This window comes from Pyxicephalus adspersus, chromosome 10 (genome assembly GCF_032062135.1).
Source record: "Pyxicephalus adspersus chromosome 10, UCB_Pads_2.0, whole genome shotgun sequence".
NCBI lineage: Eukaryota > Metazoa > Chordata > Amphibia > Anura > Pyxicephalidae > Pyxicephalus > Pyxicephalus adspersus.
Window position 1 is genome coordinate 16812200 of NC_092867.1, and position 21812 is coordinate 16834011.

The 21812-nt window shown below is 38.1% G+C and overlaps 1 protein-coding gene across 1 annotated transcript; it reads right to left on the minus strand.

Annotated features, from left to right (window-relative positions):
* Nucleotides 1-2812: 2812 nt before the first annotated feature.
* On the minus strand, nucleotides 2813-5861 carry HMX2 (H6 family homeobox 2). Its single transcript, XM_072424431.1, has 2 exons — nucleotides 5546-5861; nucleotides 2813-4180 (listed from the first exon to the last, which is right to left on the minus strand). Exons 1-2 carry the CDS (start codon nucleotides 5805-5807, stop codon nucleotides 3681-3683), a joined length of 762 nt encoding a protein of 253 aa, XP_072280532.1. The 5' UTR covers nucleotides 5808-5861; the 3' UTR covers nucleotides 2813-3680.
* Between the last annotated feature and the right edge of the window lie 15951 nt (nucleotides 5862-21812).

Sequence of the window (21812 nt, forward strand, 5' to 3'; positions counted from 1 at the left end):
GTGGGTCACACCTTTACATCGATCATGGTGCAATATTGTAAAACCAATATTACACCAAAAAATAAATTATTTACATCCTTATTGCCATTGGAAGTACACATATCAGGACCCAAGCACTGCAGGATAAATATTCTTGATGGTTGCACTAACAGAATCTGCATGCCAGTTCTTGGCAAAGAAATAATGCAGGTTTTTCTGCAAAGACACACTCCAGCCCAAACGTAATGCAAGAGATTTAAATGGAAAACAAGGTCAGTCTGTTGAGTAGTTTCATTTTTCGTAAAGGCATTTCTGCAATATGCCATTTAGCTCACCCTTTAATAAGTAATCCAGGAATCCTGGAACACACCTACTAGATGCTGGAACACTAACCTAAGGCTCCTCTCTGTTCTCACATTCATCAAGCCTAATGTTTAAACAATATCAGGACTAAAACATTTCTAACAACCACCAATCTGATTTAAACCTGACCTTAAAAAGTTAATTGTGATTGGTGATACGGGATACACAATACAGATACAGGATACACACCTGCTGCCCCGTACTGCTCCTGTGAACAGGTATGTGCACTTAATATAGGGAGTATTCCACAGAACTCACATGGAAGTAAATCTAGTAAATTGTATTACTTTAGCAGTGGTATTTGCTGGGTTTTTATTAAATCACTGCATGCTTTCCTCCCTTAGTTTTATAAAGGATTAATCCACCCCATACTACTCACTGGTGTTCTATGCACTGCATTTGTATTTACAGGTTCTCTTTCTGCAGCGGAGCCACCAAGATTCTTGTTAGTTTGTAGAAAGACCTCACAGAAATCAATAATAAAGTTATTTAAGCAAATTCATATTGTTTTAAAATATTTTATAATTTTGTCTATCTGGCCTCATTTAGATATATTGTAAAAGGAACCCAGGTTACATCTCAATTGCTCTTAAATATGAATTAAAACATTTTTTTTTTTTTTTTTTTAAATAATAAAAATAATTTGACAAGGTGCAGTTGCTATATCAAAAACATCCCCTCTTTAGCAATTTGTTCCCATATCACAAAATTAACAAGACAATTCTAGTTCCATTTTTAAGCTCACAAGGACTTTAATTGAAAAAAATATTTGATTTCCTGATGCCTCTAATTTTAGGAGTACTTAAATGATTGGCTAGACCTTTAGCTGTTGGTTTTTTTGCACTTCTATTCCAATGACAATCTACACAATCTGCCGGAGCACCAATCACTTTAGGTTCAATTTTCTCCATAGACTCAAAATGGGTCAAAAATTTGTCATAACTGGAATCACTTCAAAAGCAATTTGCTAATACAACAAAATTATTACTCTAGATAAAATGCAAACATCTTTCTCAAACACACATGACAGATTATCACTGATCTAGGCTCATCAATAACATCAGATTTTAATTAACTCTCTACTGGGATCCAGTCATTGTTTATAAAACACAGAAACATGGAAATGATATCAATTTCAATTTCCTTTTTTTTTCACTTTTACATATTAAAATAATAAAAATGCCATACAAGACAGTGATATATTACCTCCCCTATCCTTACCCAGAAACTTTTTTAAACGAGCATATATTCTGACAGAAAGTAAAAACTTAAAAAAATGGCTTCTTCTGTGAAAGAGCTGCTTTTACTTTTCTATACAATTCTAAAATCTAAGCTGTCAGATTTTTTTCTTTATTATAATGATACAAAATTTGCAAAGTATTGGCTTTAAATTAAATCCTTTTTACTATTCTCTGGAGAATAAAAATATAGTAAATTTTACATGGATATTGCAAGCTGTAACAATCAGCAAGCAAAAGTTTAACACATGGAATAAGTGGAATAAGAAAATAAATACTGAAAGCACAAAAACATTATTGAATTAAGATAGATAGATAGATAGATAGATAGATAGATAGATAGATAGATAGATAGATAGATACATATATATATATATATATATATATATATATATATATATATACACAAAAGAAGAGAAAAAAAGGAACGAGAAACATCCAAAAAAATCAATAAAAGCTTTGTAATTAAGCAATATGATTGTAAAACTAGTAAATATACAATTTTACTGACATATTATTACTTTATTATTATTAACATGGTTGTTATGAAAAAATAACAAGCATGTTATTATTTTATATTGTTGTTATGTTTTAAAAATGGAAATAAAATAAAAATGCAAATAAAATGTAGGTAAAACAATAAAAAAAAAAATCTAAAAACTGATACAAGTGAATAAAGTGATTTTATTATTTGCAATGCTGGGCTCCCCACCTATACTTGTGATTAATAATGATTCTGCCATCCTCATAGCTGGCAGTCACGTTGGTGTCACATGTCCCTGGCAGCTGTATGGCAAAGGGGAAAAAATAAAACCTGCACCCTCATCTCTCAGCACACAATTTATCGCACAGTTCTGGTTTAAACGCTTCGCATATTAAAATGGTTGATTTCCTGAGGAAGGTAAACATGCAAATCGCTTCATTGACAGAGCTCATTACCCTGACAATCAGGATTTGGGAGGAGAGAGAATGACACGTTTGTCAGCTCATCTTCTGGCTCGGTCATTGTTTATCTGCAATGTCTGCAGCCAGGAGCAGAGATAGAACAGGTGTCTGCGCTGCCAGGGCATTCATCCACACACAGACTCGTTTTCATTTGCCATGGCAGGAGATACAGAATCATTTTAATACACTATGAAAAAATTAAATATATTTCAATCAAACCAATTAAATGAATGAAATACTCGATTGTAATATTAATTAGAAAATAAGGCTTTTATTAGCTTTGGGGTTCATTTTTATATAATTGGTGGCTTTTGGCATTTTTTGTATTTAGATCGTTTACAGCTTTGACTTTATATATTCAGAAAATGATATACATGACCATAATCTGTGGGTAACATCGAATTTTATTATTAAATATTCTGTGCAGTAGTTTTTTTCACCAACTAAAATAGTAATAAATATAAATAAAATTTGTCATGGTTGTTGCAAATTAATAAAACACAAATATTCTTAAATGTTTTTTTATATATATAAAATCTTATTTTATATAGAAATAATCCGATCCATAATGATTTGCATCCAGTCATTCTCTCTCCTAACTCTCAGATGATTATTTCTTGCAGACATCAAGTAGAGAGCCATCAGTGCCAACCAGTTTAAAACAGATTTATTAAAAAAAAATATTATATACAAAGATTGCAATGTTCCCTTATTCCACAGAGGCATCTGTGCCAGTCCAGTGTCCGGACAAGGGTTAATATTCGTGCAGTCTTTCTGTACAGAGAAGAGGAAAAGGGTGGGGAGGGGTAGTAAAAAATTAGATATAATAAAATTGTCAAATACCTTTGTAAATGATAATACATAAAAAAACCTCGCAGCAAGGCGGGGAGATGCCTAAAGGAGACCTAGGGCGCATACACATGGTGTATTTTCCATTGAGCTTTGGAGGACAGGACTGGGGTACTGTTTAATAGTCCAGAGGGGAGCACAGGGGCATTGTTTAGTAGTCCAGAGGGCAGCACATGGATTTTATTCAATAGTCCAAATAACAGTACTTGGGCACTGTTTAGTGTCCAGAGGGCAAGACAAGGATACTGTTCAGGCTTCAGAAGAGGAACACAGTTCTGTAGTCCAGGGGCAGCACATGGATATTGTTCAGTAGTCCAACTTGCTGTTGTATAAATTATAGAGTGGCAGGGACATGTTGCTGCCTGGGTAATAGAGTGGGGCTGGGAAGGCTAAAGATCTGGGCACTGGGACCCTCAAAACTGAATTGTCCCTGAAGACTAGTGGCATGCCCACAAGAGTTTGCGCAGAGGCGTGTGCCATGTTGGCAGCCTCCAGCTCAGCAGACAGCTGCCTTTTCCATTTGTTCCTGCGGTTCTGGAACCAGGTCTTCACCTGAGTCTCAGTCAGCTGGAGGCTGGAGGCCAGACAAGCCCTCTCCGAGCTGCTCAGATACCTCTTCATGTCAAAGGTAGACTCCAACTGGTAGACTTGGCTCCTGGAGAACACAGTCCGGGTCTTCTTCTTGGAGCTGCCCTGCTTGTCTCCTGATGAAGGGGTGCAATGTCTTTCCCTGTCCCCTGGATAGACATGTCGGGATGGAGAGGAAAGCTGGCTCCTCTCTGGACTGTGCGATCCTCGGGAAGTGTCTGAGAAATCAAAGAGAACAAACCGGTCACTGTCAGGGCGCAGCAAGAGCCATCTGTGCCAGCTGGCATCTAAGGGGTTATTCTGACAATTTCAAAAACTTGGGGCAATTAAAGCTTCTGATAATTCGTTGGACCAAATCTACTCCATGTCTGCTATGAAATGAGAAATGGCACACTGTGTGCTTGTTGTCTGGATCAGTAATAATACATTGTAGTCAGAAAACTGCACCAGTAATATATATATACATGTACAAAAGTTATTTTCTCTGCAGTCTCAGTGATCTATTAATTATTACTGTATATATATATTTATATATATATGTTTTTATAAATTACAGTATGGAACATTTGCATCAAGACATACATTTATGAAAGACTTTGATTTGTAATATAGCTCAGAACATTGGAAATATTTGCGTAATTAACAAAACTCCACATTGAGCAAATGTAAAAAACAAAATGGCTAATAATTAAATTTAAATAAATTAACCATCTATATGCCATCTATCCACTCATTTTTTTCATTTATCTAATATGTAGATTATATCTAAAAGATATATATAAGATACACGCACATCTATTTACTTATCCTTTTGGGTCTAATTTATATATAAATAATCTATCCATAGATCGTCCAAATTTTATTATATTTGTCTATTATCTATTTATTTTTTATATACTTATTTATCTATTCTTTGATTTATTTTTATATCTATTAGTGACTTATCTTTCCAATCTTCTATCTATCCATTCTTCTATCAATCTTTATTCTTTCCATCTATCCCACTATCTATTTTTATTCTATCTATCCATTTATCTATCCATCCATCCATCTATCCATCTTTTTTCTATCTATCCATCTATCCCACTATCTATGTATTTTTATTCTATCTATCCATGTATCTGTCCATCACTCCCCCCTTATCTCTGCTTTATTAGTAAGTAGTAGAAGTCATACAGAAGGCTTTAGCTGGGTTTGATTGATGACATTTTTTTTCTCCCCATGTTCCATTAACCCTGTGGTGTCCCCCATAGAGCTCCGCAGCACTTGTCTGGCATGGAGATGAATGGGGGCCCTATGAGAGCATATTATCATGTCTAGTAAATTATTCAGGGCAGGAAGCACAGTGGTGTCACGCTGGGCAGATTGAGCAGGACTCAGGGAGCCCGGTGTCAGCATGCACCTCTATCAGAGCTTAGCCTTGTGACATTTCCATCTCATCTTTTACTGGCAAATATAAAAGCGGCCGGTACACAGCACTAAACGCTCCATAAAATACAGAGATAAAGCAGGAGGGGTGCCAGGTGGGTGACACTGTGCCCCCTGCCCTCTTTGCCCCATGCCCAGTTCAGGTAGGTACTTACTTAGACACCTGTGTTGGCTGCAGGTATGTGGGGTTTGCTCCCTGGACTCCTTGCCGGATGATTCAGGGCAGAAGCATCTGGTTTCTCTCCATTCCTCGTCTTCTTCATCTGAGGATGTGCTGGGGCTGGGTTGTCTACTTGCTATGGGCTCCCTGGCACAAGGCTTGGCACGCTCAGATGTGGTGCCCTGCAGGATGGACTGGATGGTGAAGCTTGAGAGGGTCGCTGGGGCGCACTTAGTGACCTCTTCCTTGCTGCTCATCCTGAGTACATGGGAAGAAAGAGGAGAGGATGAGGATGATGGAGATGCTGGGAGAAGGTGTGGTGGGGAGGAGGGGGTGCTATATTTTATTATTATTTCTTTTTATTGGGGGGGTGTCTTGGCTTCCAGTTTGCACACACACAGACTGCATTCCCTCCCCTCCTCAGCACTAAAATCCCCACTGATCTCCAGACTGCCTGCTGGTGTGGCTACATTTGCATGACACTCACAGCTCTGGAGGACCAATCACAGGCTGCAGACAGCCCCGGAAAAATTAAAATTCCAGGGTAGACTCATGGCCCCATGCACCTGTTTTCAGTGATGTGATGCAGGGGAGATGGAGAGGGATTCTGATGCCATAACATTCAATGTGGAGTCATCTGAGAACCATGCAGGTGAATGGACTGTACTGTCTCCTCTGTGTGCACAGATGGGAGCAAGAGGATAGAACCATCAGGACTGTCAGCTCTTTATAAATAGTTGGACTAAAGTGGAACTCTTTATCATTTATTATTTGGATGCTGTTTACAATATCTTCACCTATGTATCTCCTTTGTTTCAGATTTGTATAAATTAGCTCCTGGTTGGCTTCTTTATTTGAGTGATAGGAATTCTTCAATAAAATGTGCTGCTTTCATGGTCATTTTATTTGCAGCAATTCGTTGCATATGTAAATTAGATCTGTAGGCATTGTTTTAATAAATCTAATTTTGTTAAATAAAAATAGCAAATGCAAAAAAAAAAATATATATATTTTTTAAACACTATAAAAAGAAATTCACAAACACAACAGATAAAGATTAACATTTATTAGAGGTAGGTGCAGGTACCATTGCTTAGATCCTCCACCCTTCAGGGAAATTCTTAATATATCTAAATCTTTTGTTACTAATCTCACAGATTGTTACTAAAGTTACTAAGCACAAAAAGTAATTTAAATATATTCCTAAACAGTCACAAAGGCTGTAAATCTTTTTTGTGTGCACTAAATGCCTTTACAAATCCAATTATTACCTTGTAAAAATAGCAGTGACATAATCCTTGTGAACCAATATGTCACCCGTTACAGGCTGCCTGCAAATAACTAAAGAAGGGGTAGATACAAGACCAAAAACTTTATGAAAGGGGAGAGTAGCAATGATTGGTCTTTGTTACAGGAAACTCCTGCGTAAAGGAAAAGTTACATCACACCAAGACTCAGGAATACAAAGTTACATATGATTTCTATCATCAAAAAAAGAAATATTTCTATACTTATTATATGGCAGTCCAATAGTTAGATAAATTATTGTGTTTTCTAATTCTGTTGGCTTCTGGGTCTTTATAAATTAGTCTTTGTGTTGTCCAGGCACAAGGCAGAGCACCCAGTGTCATGTTTTATATTTATTTGAAAGCCACCAAGGATTTTCCAATTGATTTAATTGTTAGCAATGACAGTGCAACTGTATAAAGCATAAATGGCATCTGCTACAGATCACTAAAGACTTCTATTTAAAATAAGATAATTGTTGTAATCTCATTTTAAGGTTTTGAGACCATCTGAGAATTGAACACGAGCACCTGAAATATCTTCTGTCGAGGGGAACTATTTAGTGATGCACCCACGATTTCCTATTCCCAGTGAAAGCCACTTTAGATGACCTCTTTCTTGCCTTCTATAAGGTATACAATAATATACTGATCATATAGGATACAGAGCCACATTTGTGTTTTGTTATCAAATTGATGGATTATCAAGCCTAGTAGATTTGGGGTTTTCAGGCAGAAACAATCCATTTATTATGTTTCCAAAGCTTTTCATATTTTAGATGTACTGTCCCTTTAAAAGCAAGCAAGGACATTGATGGAGCATAAAAAAAAAGAGATTGTGTATATAAGTTTTATTTTTCCTCCCTAATATCCCCCTCCCCTCCCTCTTAGTGTGTATAATTTCTGGATGAGAGACGAGCGTCTGGCGCCTGGAACCTGAGACAATGCTATTTCATAAAGGAACCCTCTTACACCATCACCCAATGCCAGCAGCCGTGCCTGTCACCCAGCCCCCAGCTCATCGGATTACCTGTCATCTTTATTGGGGAGTAAGAAAAAAAAAGATTCATGAATTAATGGTGCATTTGGTGGAAATGGTTTATTGATCCTCCCACAATGCCACTATCTGGTCGGAACGCGGAGCTATTTTTAGGCAGCCACAGACTGGCTCCTGTAGCAAAATGTTTGACTTATTACCAAGCTTCTAAAGGTAGGCATAGGGAGAAGATGATTGGTAGGTCTTTGCATTAGGCGATACAGGCATGCATGTCTATGAATCTAAAAAATAAGCCCAAATTCATGTTTATGCCTCAGACTGATACCCTGTGTCTGTGACTACGCTTAAGGTTCCAGACTGTATAAATGGGAGACCACACAATACATTTAGGTGCAGCCTATTCATTGGTCTAATCTCTGCTGGTCTGGTAAAGCAACTTATTGCTGCTTCTGATTGGTCTAACTCCTTTTAACAAAATGAGGCCCTAGGCAAATATGAGTTTGGGATGTCAAATTTTTAGCATTCCAGCTACTTGCACCCCGGCCATTCTATCAATATAGGCCAGGGCTGGTTTCAGGGTGGAACAAACCACCAATAGACCAAAGGGGCCCTGTAAATTATGAAGTGAAGCCCTGTATGCACCAACTTCCTGCAAACCTCAGCCATTCTGGAGCAAATGCCCCTAATCCGCATACTTATGAAAAGTCATTGGCTGGAGATTTAACATTTTCAGAGCCAGGTAAGTAAAGACAGCCAATATATTTCTAATTTTCAGGGTTCCTTTAAGAAAACTGCATCTTTCTATCCAGCATTAGATTATTAACGTTACCGGATACTATAGAAATCGATAAAGACAAATGTCAGGGTGTTTTCACATGATATTTTCATTAACTCCAAACCGGTCTATTACACGTTCTTTATCGAATGAAGCGGCGAGAATGTTATTAAACGACTGTCACATGAGCGCTGTTCTTTGACCAGAAGTAGAATCTTTAAATACTCACTTAATAGATTTAATTAATGGACTAATTGATTAAAAAAAAAAAAAGCATTCAGCTCGATCCTTTCTCCTGTTCCTTTCTCTATGCATTGCTAACTAATCTCTCCTTATATAAAAGTGGAAGAAAATACAACCATACCACCCAACTATTGAAGACAGAGAAGGGATATGTAGGCATGAAGCACACCCAGGCCCAGCCTCTATTTTGGGGACCATAAAAATTAATATGCAAAAAAATACCATTATCATTACTTTTCCTTGATATATTTACTTTTCAAAATTACATTTGTGATAATTTAAAGGCTAGATGAAAGGTTTAGGGTAAAACATTTGATTAGTTAAATAATACATTATATTGAGGTGTTTTAAGGCAGGACAACAGATGAAGAAATAGGTAAGTCATTAAAACAGGTGGCTTCCCTCTGCTGAATATTTAGGAACTAAGGGGTAGATTTAAAATGGAAAAGTGACTGAGCATTTTTAAGAATGCTTTGTAAAGTTGTTCTTGTTTTGATGCAATTAAGATTAAAGCTAGCTTGGGGAACTTTTAAATGTCAGTGCTATTCAAAATTGGAAAATAAAAACACAAAACAGCAAAAATGCTGCAAACATAATGGCAATGCCATACAAGAACAGCAAACTGAAGTTCAGAGAACGTGAAGTTATGTCAGAAAACATAAGACAAAGATTAATGTATGGGCCTCATAATGTCTGTTGGCTCTGTTGGCCTAGGGCAGGGGTCAGCAACCTTTTCTATCAAAAGAGCCATTTTGCTTCCTCTTCCACTAAAGAAAAATAGTCTGGAGCCGCAAAACATAACACAGTTTATAAACTTTTAAAAGTTTTAATATTTTTTTAATTTTACCTGTTACAACAAGTGTGCATGTGTAGGCCAACTTTGAAATTGATCCTAGAACACACACACCCTGGTGATTCTAGAACACACATACCCTGGTGATCCTAGAACACACACACCCTGGTGATCCTAGAACACACACACACTGGTGATTCTAGAACACACACACACACCCTGGTGATCCTAGAACACACACACCCTGGTGATCCTAGAACACACACACCCTAGTGATCCTAGGACAAGTCTTCTAGTGATCCTAGAACACACACACTGATGAACCTAGAAGTAGTCTAGTGATCCTAAAACACATCTGCTTGTGATCCTTGAACACATCTGCTGTTGTAACTGGATATACATACACCTTCCTTGTCGCCATTAATGTTCTTACAATATTACTTTTTTTTTATACCTACCAATCAGATTCAGATCATAGAAGGCCTTACTTAGAAAAGACTTAAAGACTTAGAAGTCTAAATGTGTTTGGCGATGCAATATGCAAAGAGAGAAAATAAGTTACACATCGCAGGCTTTAGAATTTACTCTTCATTGACTCTCTGTGTAGCTTTAGCAAAGTTGCATTGTCACCTGAAATTGTTTTTTAAGGAGTGTTAAGCAGCTACTGCATAAAAGTGAAAATATTTATGCACATTCTTCTTTGTTTACATGGCCTAACACTGTCAACATAAGTCTTAGCATAGCTTTATGTCAAGGTGCAAACAAAACATTTTTTTAGTTTTGGAGAGAGCTCAGAAAGGTTAAAATATATATCGGGTTTTCCAACTTGGGAGATTTCCTTGCACCTTCTTGGTTAGTGTTATGGGGAGGGTTGGTATTAAAAGGATTACAGGAAAGGGTTTGTAAGAGGGTTACAGCACGTTTAGAAGAAAGGGTTATATGGTAGGTTAGCAGTTATAGGACAGGTTATTGTTAGAGTTACAGGAAGGGTTAGTATCAGGATAGGGTTGGTATGAGGGTTACAATGAATGGTAAAGTAAGGGTTACACAGGAGGTTAATGTGCAGGTTACAAGAAGGGTGAGTGTTGGAGTTACAGGGGAGATAAATGTGAGGGTTGCAGAGTAGGTTGGCAGTTCCTGGACAGGTTGTTACGGTAAGGGTTAGCATCAGAATAGGGTTGGTATCAGGGTTACAATGAGTGGTAAGGTAAAGGTTACAGGGGAGGTTATTGTTAGGGTTACAGGGGGTAAGTGTTGGAGTTACAGGGAAGGTTAATGTGAGTGTTGCAGGGTAGGTAAGTAGTTATTGGACAAGTTATTGTTAAGGTTACAGGAAGGGTTAGTATCAGGATAGGGTTGGTATGAGGGTTGCAATGAATGGTAAAGTAAGGGTTACACAGGAGGTTAATGTGCAGGTTACAAGAAGGGTGAGTGTTGGAGTTACAGGGGAGATAAATGTGAGGGTTGCAGAGTAGGTTGGCAGTTCCTGGACAGGTTGTTACGGTAAGGGTTAGCATCAGAATAGGGTTGGTATCAGGGTTACAATGAGTGGTAAGGTAAAGGTTACAGGGGAGGTTATTGTTAGGGTTACAGGGGGTAAGTGTTGGAGTTACAGGGAAGGTTAATGTGAGTGTTGCAGGGTAGGTAAGTAGTTATTGGACAAGTTATTGTTAAGGTTACGGGAAGGGTTAGTATCAGAATAGGGTTGGTATGAGGGTTCCAATGAGTGGCAAAGTAAGGGTTACAGGGTGGATTAGCATTAGGTTTACAGGGAAAAGGTCAGTGAGGGGATTGCCTTTACAGAGAGGATTACTTTTACTATTACAGGAAGTGTTAGTAATACAGGGAGGGTGCAAAAAGTTAGTCTAAGATGGGACTTTGACTAGGGCATCACTCTCATGATGTCTGCATAGAAAAACGCAGAAAATCCATAAAACTACCTTAGGGATTGAATTAGTAACATAGTTCCTTTAATTTTCATCATTATTAACCCCAATTGAGTCTCTGTACATGAAGTGTCAATGTGGATGTGGAGTTCTTTATCCCAGTCAGTGTCTTCCTTTTGATTGTACTATTAGACCTCTCACCTTCCTCTCTATCAGTGTATCTTTCTCCCTTTTGTTACTCTCCCCATGCCCCATAGTTCCCTTTCTCTGCGCAGAAGAGGGGCAGGTGCAGGATAAAAAGGCCTGTTCCTTTAGAACATTAACCTTTTCAGGACTCTACCCCATGGACCAGACACATTACAAATGGTCAGCTTTAATCATGATGTCAGGTCATTAACCCTGAGAGACCTTCTCATTGAAAAACTATCAGGGAGTCTGTCCTTCATCAGACCATGTGCAATCCCAAATTCATTCACACATTCAAGAATTTAAGCATTCTCCAAGGCCAATTTATAAAAACATTTAGGGAGATTGTTTAAATTTGAGGTGTTTTTTTTAATAATGCTATTAATGGGTCAGTCCACAGGAAGGCGGATGGTGGAAAGTTTGGTTGCTTACATGGTTCCAATGTATTCTGGTGACTTCAATGAAAATATCTATTCTGTTGAGTTTTAAGGTGTGTATACCTGTCTTTGGATTTAAGGGTACCTCAACCCTATACTAGGGAATTGATTTAATTTTATTAGGGAGTCAAGTAATAAAAGTAGTAGAGAACACATATCATATATAAAGAACATTCGGCCTAGTTTAGAAGGATAGTTTTTCCACCTTTATAAGCAACAATTACTGGGTGGTTGATAGCATCCCAACAGCATTTCCTCATGTGAACATATAGAAGTGCCCACATAGGCTTTTTTGATAGGTGGTTGTCAGGCATTTGGCAATCAGAATGAGAGATTCTGTTTTTTTCTTTCTTTTGTTGTATTTGAACCAGCTAAGTAATCAACAGTCTGAAAATGTAAATAACAATCAACACCATAGACAAAATCATTCATGGTTGTGGGTAACTGATTACTATTTGGTAATCACACTGCACCACAACCACCAGTGTGATCAAACCCTCCGCAGTATGGAGACATTATTTCTACTGGCCAACAATTCAAAAGCCTTTTTTTCCCACCACCCTCCAATGAAAAGATTTTAGTAGGGATTCCCTGTGACCTAAAATGTATTGTAAGGGTTCCTGAGGGATTAAAAGTTTGAGAATAGCTGTTCTCGATATTCCTAAGACTACATACACACGTGCAATAATTATCGCTGGAAACGAACGACCGATCAGCCAATATTCGTTAACAAAAAAAGTGCATAACGGCTGGTCAACAATGATGACGAACGAGGAATGTCATTGGAAATGAACAACCGTCCTGGCGGATCTGATTGGGCGACGATCGTTCGCTATCTATTGTGTGTACGGTTGTTCACTGATCGTGGATTGTTCTCTGATACACTTTCTCTTCACTCTTCACTTATTGCATGGTTCAAACGATCGTATCTAGTGTGTGTACATTATTGGTAGATTATATTTGAACATAATAATTATCATGAAGAATCGTTGATCGGTCGTTAATTGTTCGTTTTCTAGCGACAATTATTGCACGTGTGTACCTAGCCTAAATCTCCGTTTTTATTTGTTTGTATTTCTTTTACATACAGAAAAAGCATGAATATTGTAAGCAATGTAATAATAAATGAAGCAAAGGGGTCAAATGACAACCAGCCAGCTCAACCTTGAGTGCTCCACAGTGGCAGCCTTCATGTTTGGAGATTTGTAGTAGGATTTGTGGGGGGTTCAGTTGTGCTACTAAAATAAAAATACATTTATATGAATATTAGTTGATTGTTAAAACTGAACAAATGGTTCTCTATGATGCAAACTAAAAGCAATAGTAAATGATCTCTATGATCACCATATTCCATATCTATAGAGCTGGCCAGCACCTAAAGCTACTGCATGCTACTTGTGTAGTTGATGCACTTGGCAGCCATTTGTTCCATCTGTTTAGCAATCAATTGCTAGTCTTAGCAAATAAGTTAGGTAGCATTGCTGCAGGTTATATCAGACCTCTGGCACATCCCAGCAGGTGTTTGTATGGTCCAGCCACTCTGACAAGTGCAAGAACAGGTATATAATTACTGGAATGAGCAGTAGGTATTTACAAAAGACTGGATAGTGTCTGAAATCTGTCTTATCTTCTAGTATAAGGGTGAGGTACATGACACAGTAGTAGATAAGCCGCACACTGATGTCTTAGCAGATAATCAGAGGACTGTGGATGTGTAAATAGGAGAACGCATACATGCACACAAGGAGGCCAGCTCATTGTATATACCCAAAATAGAAAATGCAACTTTTAAATAACCTTACAGATTACTAACCAGAGACTGCTTTGTACTAGTTCAGACCCTTCCTGAATCTACATCTTTACACCACTAACTAGTTTTCACCTGTCAACAAATGTTTGTACAGTAATCAGAAGAGTGTCAGCTGATACTCCTAAGTGAAGAACATTTATCATAAGTGACAATTGTTCATAATTTTCAGAAATGTTACTATATTATTGTACTGTATGCAGCTTTGAAATTCAAGTGGAATTCCAGATGAAAGCATTTTCTTTTTTTAACAATTTAAACAAGTTTGGGAAAACCTCAACTAATGTATGTGTCATTGAGGCTTTAAGGAGCTAAAGGATTATAGTACATATATTTGTCATTGATTTCTGCAGCCTTGGAACTACCCCCAGTCCTCAGACCGCTCTTGGAGCATAATTGCAACATGTTGAGTACAGAACAAAAGTAAGAATATAAAAATATAATGGTAATAATATATGACTGAGCAGCTGTCCAGATGGAGGTAAATGTTTCCATTTCTGATAATCTGGGCCTATGGAATCCTGCAAAGTCATGTAGGTGAATGGCCTATAGTACTAACATATTAGGCAACTAATAGCATAGACATGTACCAAGGAACAATTCTGCAAATACCAGCCTTCTTCTAGCCATGGAACTGCTATGATGGCCATGAATAACATGGCCCCAATACTGCCTGGTTGCATGATATTTATTCAGTTAGCATTGTTTTCAGTTATGATTATATTGCTGCAATGTATTTACATTTAAGCTCAGATCCTAGAACCCAAAACACAGTCATCTGTATCCCTCCATGCCCCAATCTTGGTTTGCTATACAACTGTGGTGCTTTTTGACTTTTATCTTCATCCACCACAGCCACCAATCGTGTGAACAAAAGCCAATAATGGATCTATTTACTCAGATCCAAAATACAAGCACACATACACAACTATAATTGCAAGAGAGGGTTAACATTTTATTCCATCATCCAATATATTATCCCACTCATTTATATTTTTACTGCAGGTAAATGAATTTGTTAGATTCCTGCATGAACTTTCCAATGGCCACACAAATAATTTGTGTCTACAGAGGAAAAGTGTGGCAGGTTAATTCCATTATACAACAAAGAGGACTTGTTTCTAAAACATGATCCTAGACAGAGGAAATACTTGTATAGGGGCATCTCTAGAAAGCTCAACTTTTATCTTCTACAGAGGGCATGAGTTACTGGAATCAGATACCAATTGTTATTCAGTCTAAGAAAAAGCACACAGAAACTTGAGTTGTGTCTACTCTCTCCTCATGCATGCTAAGTTGCCATTTACAATTTGCAGGAACATAGTTATTTCATCTTAAAGGGAGAGGAAGTTTAAAATAAAAGTTATCTTGGGTACAAACATATATACATATATGGTTTTGTAAAACTGTCCTCAAATTTGTTGATTGGCATTTCAGGATAAGGGTAGGCTGACTGCAACATTGGCCCTGGAGATGGAAGGTGGGGGAAATTGGCCACAGTTATCCTTTCAGGTGGCAGGATTATATATATGTATAAATAAATATATATATATATATATATATATATATATATATAATGTTTTTTTTATTTAGATGCAAGTCTGTATATATTTCTCATAATCTCCAGATTGTCTCCCACTAACTTTTATTTTAGTGTAATGACAGGTAATTAAATAAGAGTCCCAGTAGCAATGACAGCATAAAGCCAATTCAGCATATGTCCGCCCTAGTATCTCAGCTGTCAAGATAAGGTGTTACAGTAATTAAATGTGTGATAACGTCTTTGTATCAATTACCTGTCAGTCCCGTGGACAGCTATTATGTACAATGTACAGGGAAACACAAGCAATGAAGGAATATCTAATAACCTTCGCTGAGAGGAAGCTACAAGACGGGCATAGAATAAAATCTGAACTGTATGGCCGAAATATGAAGGCCCGAGGGTCAGTACTGCAGTTTGTTCCTTTTATTCTCGATATTAATAGAACTCAGATCTGGCTTGTAGCCTTATCTAAGTTTAGCAGATTTATTCAATAAAGAAAAAAATCTGCAAAAAGAGGAAGCTATGAGAACTACACAGAATGTACTGTTGTACCAAGAGGCAAGAAATGCAGACTTGGACCCAAGCAATGTATCTTCATGCAGTCAGGGAATATGCGAGCCCAAACTACTGACCTCTTCTTTCTTAAATACTTTTCTTCTAGTTGTCATGCTGATCCAATGGCTCAGACTCAATAATGAGATTGAAAGTTCTGGCATCACTCTACCCATATACCCATAATGACTGAACAAACTGAAGACAAAGTCTTTTCTGCAACAAGTATTTTCAGATAGAAGTCAGAATAAATTCCTTCTTTGTAGTTGTTCCTATCTTTTTTTTTAAATGATTTAGGTTTAAAAATGGCCTCCAATGTTCCAGCTGTGATCATCCTACTGACAGACAAACCTAATGGCGGGGTACCTAGATCAGCATTCTTTTTATCCTGGGAAAGGCAAGCCTGTTCAAGGGGCAGTAAGGTTCATAAAATGAAGATGAGTTGTAATGGGCCTGCCAGTCAAAAGCACCCAGCATGGCAGGGCATATGTTAGGAGCGGGGGGTCCCTGCCAGCCATGGCTGGATACATTGGGCTACTTAGCTGTGGCACAGTTGGGGACAGAATTTACAACCTCTCTAGACAGGCCGTGAAATCTCTTCTGTCAGAGCTAAATGGGCAGGTTTTATACACCCATTTCAGCTTCAGCTTGTTAAATGAGCACATCTGTCAGCTGAGCGGAGGATCTCAAAGGCCTTTCGGGCTGGTTCTTCAACTCTGTAACTAGGCATACTCCACAAATCAAAGTCTTATTCTCATTTTAGACACCTCATATCCAGGCTGTACAGCGGCAACGTCTACACAGCAGCGCGGGCTCTTCTGCAGGGGGAAAGTAAAACGCACACTTCTCACTTAATTCAGGAGGGTTATGAAAAATTGATTCCATTGGACAGCCACTACTAAAACCTGAACGCTGAGCCTGTTTCATAAATAGAGAGAATAACTAAAGAGAGGCCTGGCTAACCCGAACAATGGAAAAAGTAGGACTTTTGACAATGGAATAGTTGTTTAAGGCCAAACTTTGGCCAAGCAGCTTCATACACAGTTGAACTGTTTTACCTTCTCCCTACTTTTTCATTGTACATCGCCACTTCTGTAGTTCACAAGCTCTTGTCACCAGACAAAATGGGGCCCTGTGCAAATATGGCACAAGCGCTCAAAAGCACAGCATTTCAGCTCCCTGTACACCTGCCAGTCTGTCAATTGGGATCCTGGAGAAGGTGGGAGCCGGGGTTTTTCCCAGTTTGCCCTATCATAAAACTAACTGTGCTCCCACACCAGCAGGAAGATGTCACCATTGGAGTCCCAGAAATATAGAAAAGTGGTGTTCAGGTCAGCCTAGCAGTATCAGCCCAGAAGTCATATATGATCAATGGGTGGCCAGAGTAAATAAAGACTAATAGGTGGAAAGCGTACAGTCCTCTGGATAACATTTCAGCTGCCTGGTATATTCTGGATCCCACACCAGGGCAGCAGCCACCAATTGCCAGGCAGAGCTTTTGGAATCCACACTTTATTCTGAAGTGTGATGAAATATTTACAGGTGCAAGAAAGCGTGGAGGGGTGTAGCAGCTCTGGTGTAATCCAAGAAGAAATGATGAATCCTTCCGTGCTGTGAGTTGCAAGCTGATCCCGAGCCTAAGTCAGCTCCAGAAACTCAAGTGCTGCATAAGCTTAGTAGTTCCCCAATCATCATATAAAATGCCAATACTTTCACTGTGTATACACTGACTGAGACCCCTTCAGTTAGACCCCTAAAAGCACAACTTTAACTTATGCAATAGGTTTAACATACTAAAGGAGTGAAGGCTTTTCACCATGCAAAGTGAATGTTAGTGAAGCTGTATTCACTTTGCATACCCATACCTGATAATCCTACCAGTAATGTGGTGGCCTTACTTTCTGCAAGTTGAACTGGAAGCACAAACAATAAAATGTTTCTCATAGCTTCTAGGTGTCCCTCCTAGGTTGTGACAGTTTGTTTGGAATCAGAAGGTTAGGAGGTAGACTTTCTACTCAAACTATTAATCCCATCAACTATCATGTAGTGGAGATGAACAGAGGCAAATATTTTTGTAGTCAAACCTATGTGGCAACTATGAATATTTACATAGAGAGCAGGAGCGAAGGTAGCCACTATTCATCAACCTATTCAATTTAAAACATTTACTATTTCCATGGCAAATAATTTAATTTATCAATGATTATCCTCAATTTGGAAGAATACCTATGGATCCTCCTGCTCCCATTGCCATTGACCCCCTTTTCCAAAACCAAAATGTGTGTTGCACAAACACTACTGCGCATTCAACGCCCTGTATAGAAGCATTTACCAACAAAATCCTTATTTGTATATTTTGCATATACTGACATTTATCCAGAAAATGTTACAACTGTAGTGAAAAATATAGGATGCATTCTGGAAGTAATTTTTGATCAGATTATCTATCTGATAATATTGTTACTGGAGGTTCATGTACTTGGCATGCAGTTAAATACCCAGTAAGGTACAGCAGAAAACTCTTGCATTGGTTGATTACAATGAGCACAGCTTTACATTATACACCAAGCTAACAATTTGCATGCCATTGAACATGCTCCTTTCCCAAACAATCCACCCCAATCATTGTCCAGGAAACTGACTTTCTATAACCTTTATCAGAAAATGAGGTGTGAAATTGTCTAACTAGCCAATAATCTGCCCCTCCAAATTACCCTGGAGTGCACAAACTGTCCAATCAGCTGCCTCTCCCTTCTGCACACCAGCCAGTAATTCTCTCCATTCACTGGCAGCATTCTCTGCAGTTTGCCATCAGGGAAGGGTTAAAGTGTATTGGCTCAGCAATACTGTTCCCATCGAGGTTAGCTGTGAGCTTTCATGAAGCCTTAATAAAAATTGATCTTTTTCTCCTCCTCTTTTTTTGCTGCACTTAGAAAATAGGCTTGTAGCTCAGCTGTTATATTGGGAGAAGTCTATGGGGCTAAATGACAGATGGAATCATAAACACGTTTGATCTTGGAATCAAGCTTTACTAAATATTAAGCACAGCCTGCTCCTTCTCTATCCCCCCTCCCCCTTTCCCCTTTCTATATTTTTTTCTTTGTTAACAGGGACTGAGGTTATGATATATGACATGTCCAAACTTTAAAATAAGGAAATTACCAGAGAAAATGATTGCAATAAATTTTCTAAGTATCCACGTTGATTATTTTTCGATTTTCATTCAGAAGATATTTTGGAGCAAATGGTACTCTGGCTAGGGAGGGGGAGGAGGGAGAATAGAAAGGAGGGGTAGGGGGGTTCTTTTGGAGAACCCTGAGCCCTAGAGGTGTACAATTTATGTAATCTGTGCTTGGATAATGAATTGGGTAATTTATTGGAAAACAGAAAGTCCTACAGATTGGATCAGCATTGCTTTAGCCTGCCTCCCCCTCCATCCATCAAGTTCCAATTAACAGTCCAGCCAGAGAATGCCTTTTAATGGCTTTCCAATCTAGTTGCCTGATAAACCCATCAATTCCTCTGGGAGGAATTAAGAAAATCGACCGGCCCTTGGCGTTGTAGTGTCATTCTTTTCTGCAACTATATGTCAAATTAAAAACACAATTAAAATTTAAACTGTTCCAATCAGGGGCTGCCCTCCAACCTATGTTTCACTTAATAGAACTTTGATGAAATTCTGATGCCTTGTGCTCTATCAACAGGGAGCTGAGCAGACAGGGCAGACTGGGATGGTACAGCATGAGCCTAGACCTGGGCAGGATATAGGGGGCAAGCTGCCAGGCAGACTTCTCTATATATGACGTCATATGGGGCACCAGGTGACAGCAAGGCAAGGTAATGCTGCAGGGTGGGATACAAGGGGTTAATGGAAGATGCTACAACAGTCAATTGAATGAATGGGCTCTGTCCACTAATGAAGACATGCAACACTGGGCTACAATTACAGTCAAGGACGGTTTCAAAGAATTATGGGGCTTTTTTTTCCTTGCATCAGCCAGGGCAGATTTCTGAAATTTGCTCATAGCAACAGGTCAGCTTTTAAGATGGTTGCTGTGGACAACCACTGATGTGTTTTCTGTGCTTTAGCTTTAGCAGCTGTGGGTGAATTACTTTTTCCAGCAATCTAATTAGGTTTTCTGGGATCTGGGATTCCCCACAAGTAGATTTCTAAAGCTAGGGGTGCTGTCCCTGCATAGCAAACAAAACAAATGTCAGCTGCTTTTTTTTCTTCAGTTCACTTTGATAAGTTATTTTGGTTTGATGAGGATAGCAATCCATTTATAATAAAGCATAATAAATCAGCCTTAGTGTTCTCATTATACTTTTAGGAATAAATGTTTCAATGGAAATGACAATGCAGGACTATGACGTCATTGTAGTAATATGAACATTGTAACCTGTAGGGTGGGGATGGTTCTTTTGTCTGCAGAAATGAAACTTAGTTTTGGGACATTGTAACAAATCACAATGTTACATTGTATCTAATATTACAAAACAGTTTATTGGTGGCAATACACTGGAAATATTCATTTCTAGCACTGGATGTTCTTTTTATTCATCAATCACATTGTAACTTAGTGTAATGATGATCTGTAGTCCAAAACAACCAATCACACAACAGCTTTTATGTTTGGAACAGTCAGGCTTTATCCTAATCATACACTTTTCTATATTTTTGAATGATTTGATCATCTTAACAAAAACAAACAAAATGAATTAATGTGTGATTTTGTTAATACATTTTCATTATTATTTGGGTTGCCAGGTGATCAAAATATGATTGAAAAATGTTTATTTATTTTGTATTTTTGGGTAGTTCTGTAAAGAATGTTAAGCTGTAGTAATATTGGAATTGAGTTTACTAAAGGAATACAAGCTATTCATTTTTCACAAGCTTTTATCACCTTGCAAGGGACTTAGGTTAGAGTCATCCAATCATGTGGAAGAAATCCTGTTTTTTATATGAATATATTTAGGCTATTGTTTTGAAGTTATGAAGTTGCACCTACGGCCTAAATTCCTTTAGTTAATCATCACATTGAATTTCATTTACCTACAAAGAGAAATAAAGACCAGTACGTGGTCATGATTGGCGGATTAAAGTGAACATAGCTTCAGTTTATTGACTAATTAAACTTGGATAGAGAATGGAAAACTTAAACCCCCTGCTGACTGTTTGCCATGGGGTAGATTTTTTTACACTTCCTGTGCCAGAGACACAACAGAAAATGAACAGAAATCTCTCAAATTCTCAAAGCCTACCATACACTAGTTAAAAAACCCCTGATTAGTGATAGTGTTACCTAGAGTACCTCCCTGCACCACTCAACCAGAACATCCAACATAGTTTTAAATGCAATTGTGAGGCCTCCCTAACCACCACAGCCGAAGGCCCCACTATATACTTGAAGAACTGGTAAAGCCCTGTTGTAGAAGCAGAGAACACTCCCATTGGCTGGTGATTGTTAGGGAGTTCCTAAAGCTAACTTCATAAGTGGCAAAAAGGTCAGCAAAAGAGGCGTTTCCATTCCCATGCAATGTTTAGACAATATAATACATCAATTATTGATGGGAAATTCTTGTTAATATTAGACATTTTTTCCTTTATTGTCTAATTAATTTAAAATATTGACTAGTGTATGGTCACCTTTAGACAATTACCCCCAGAAAAAGAATACCCAAGACTCCCAACAAGTGTCCCCACTGGAAGATTCGTTCTTATTTGGGGGGATTCTCCTCATTTTTAATTTTGGT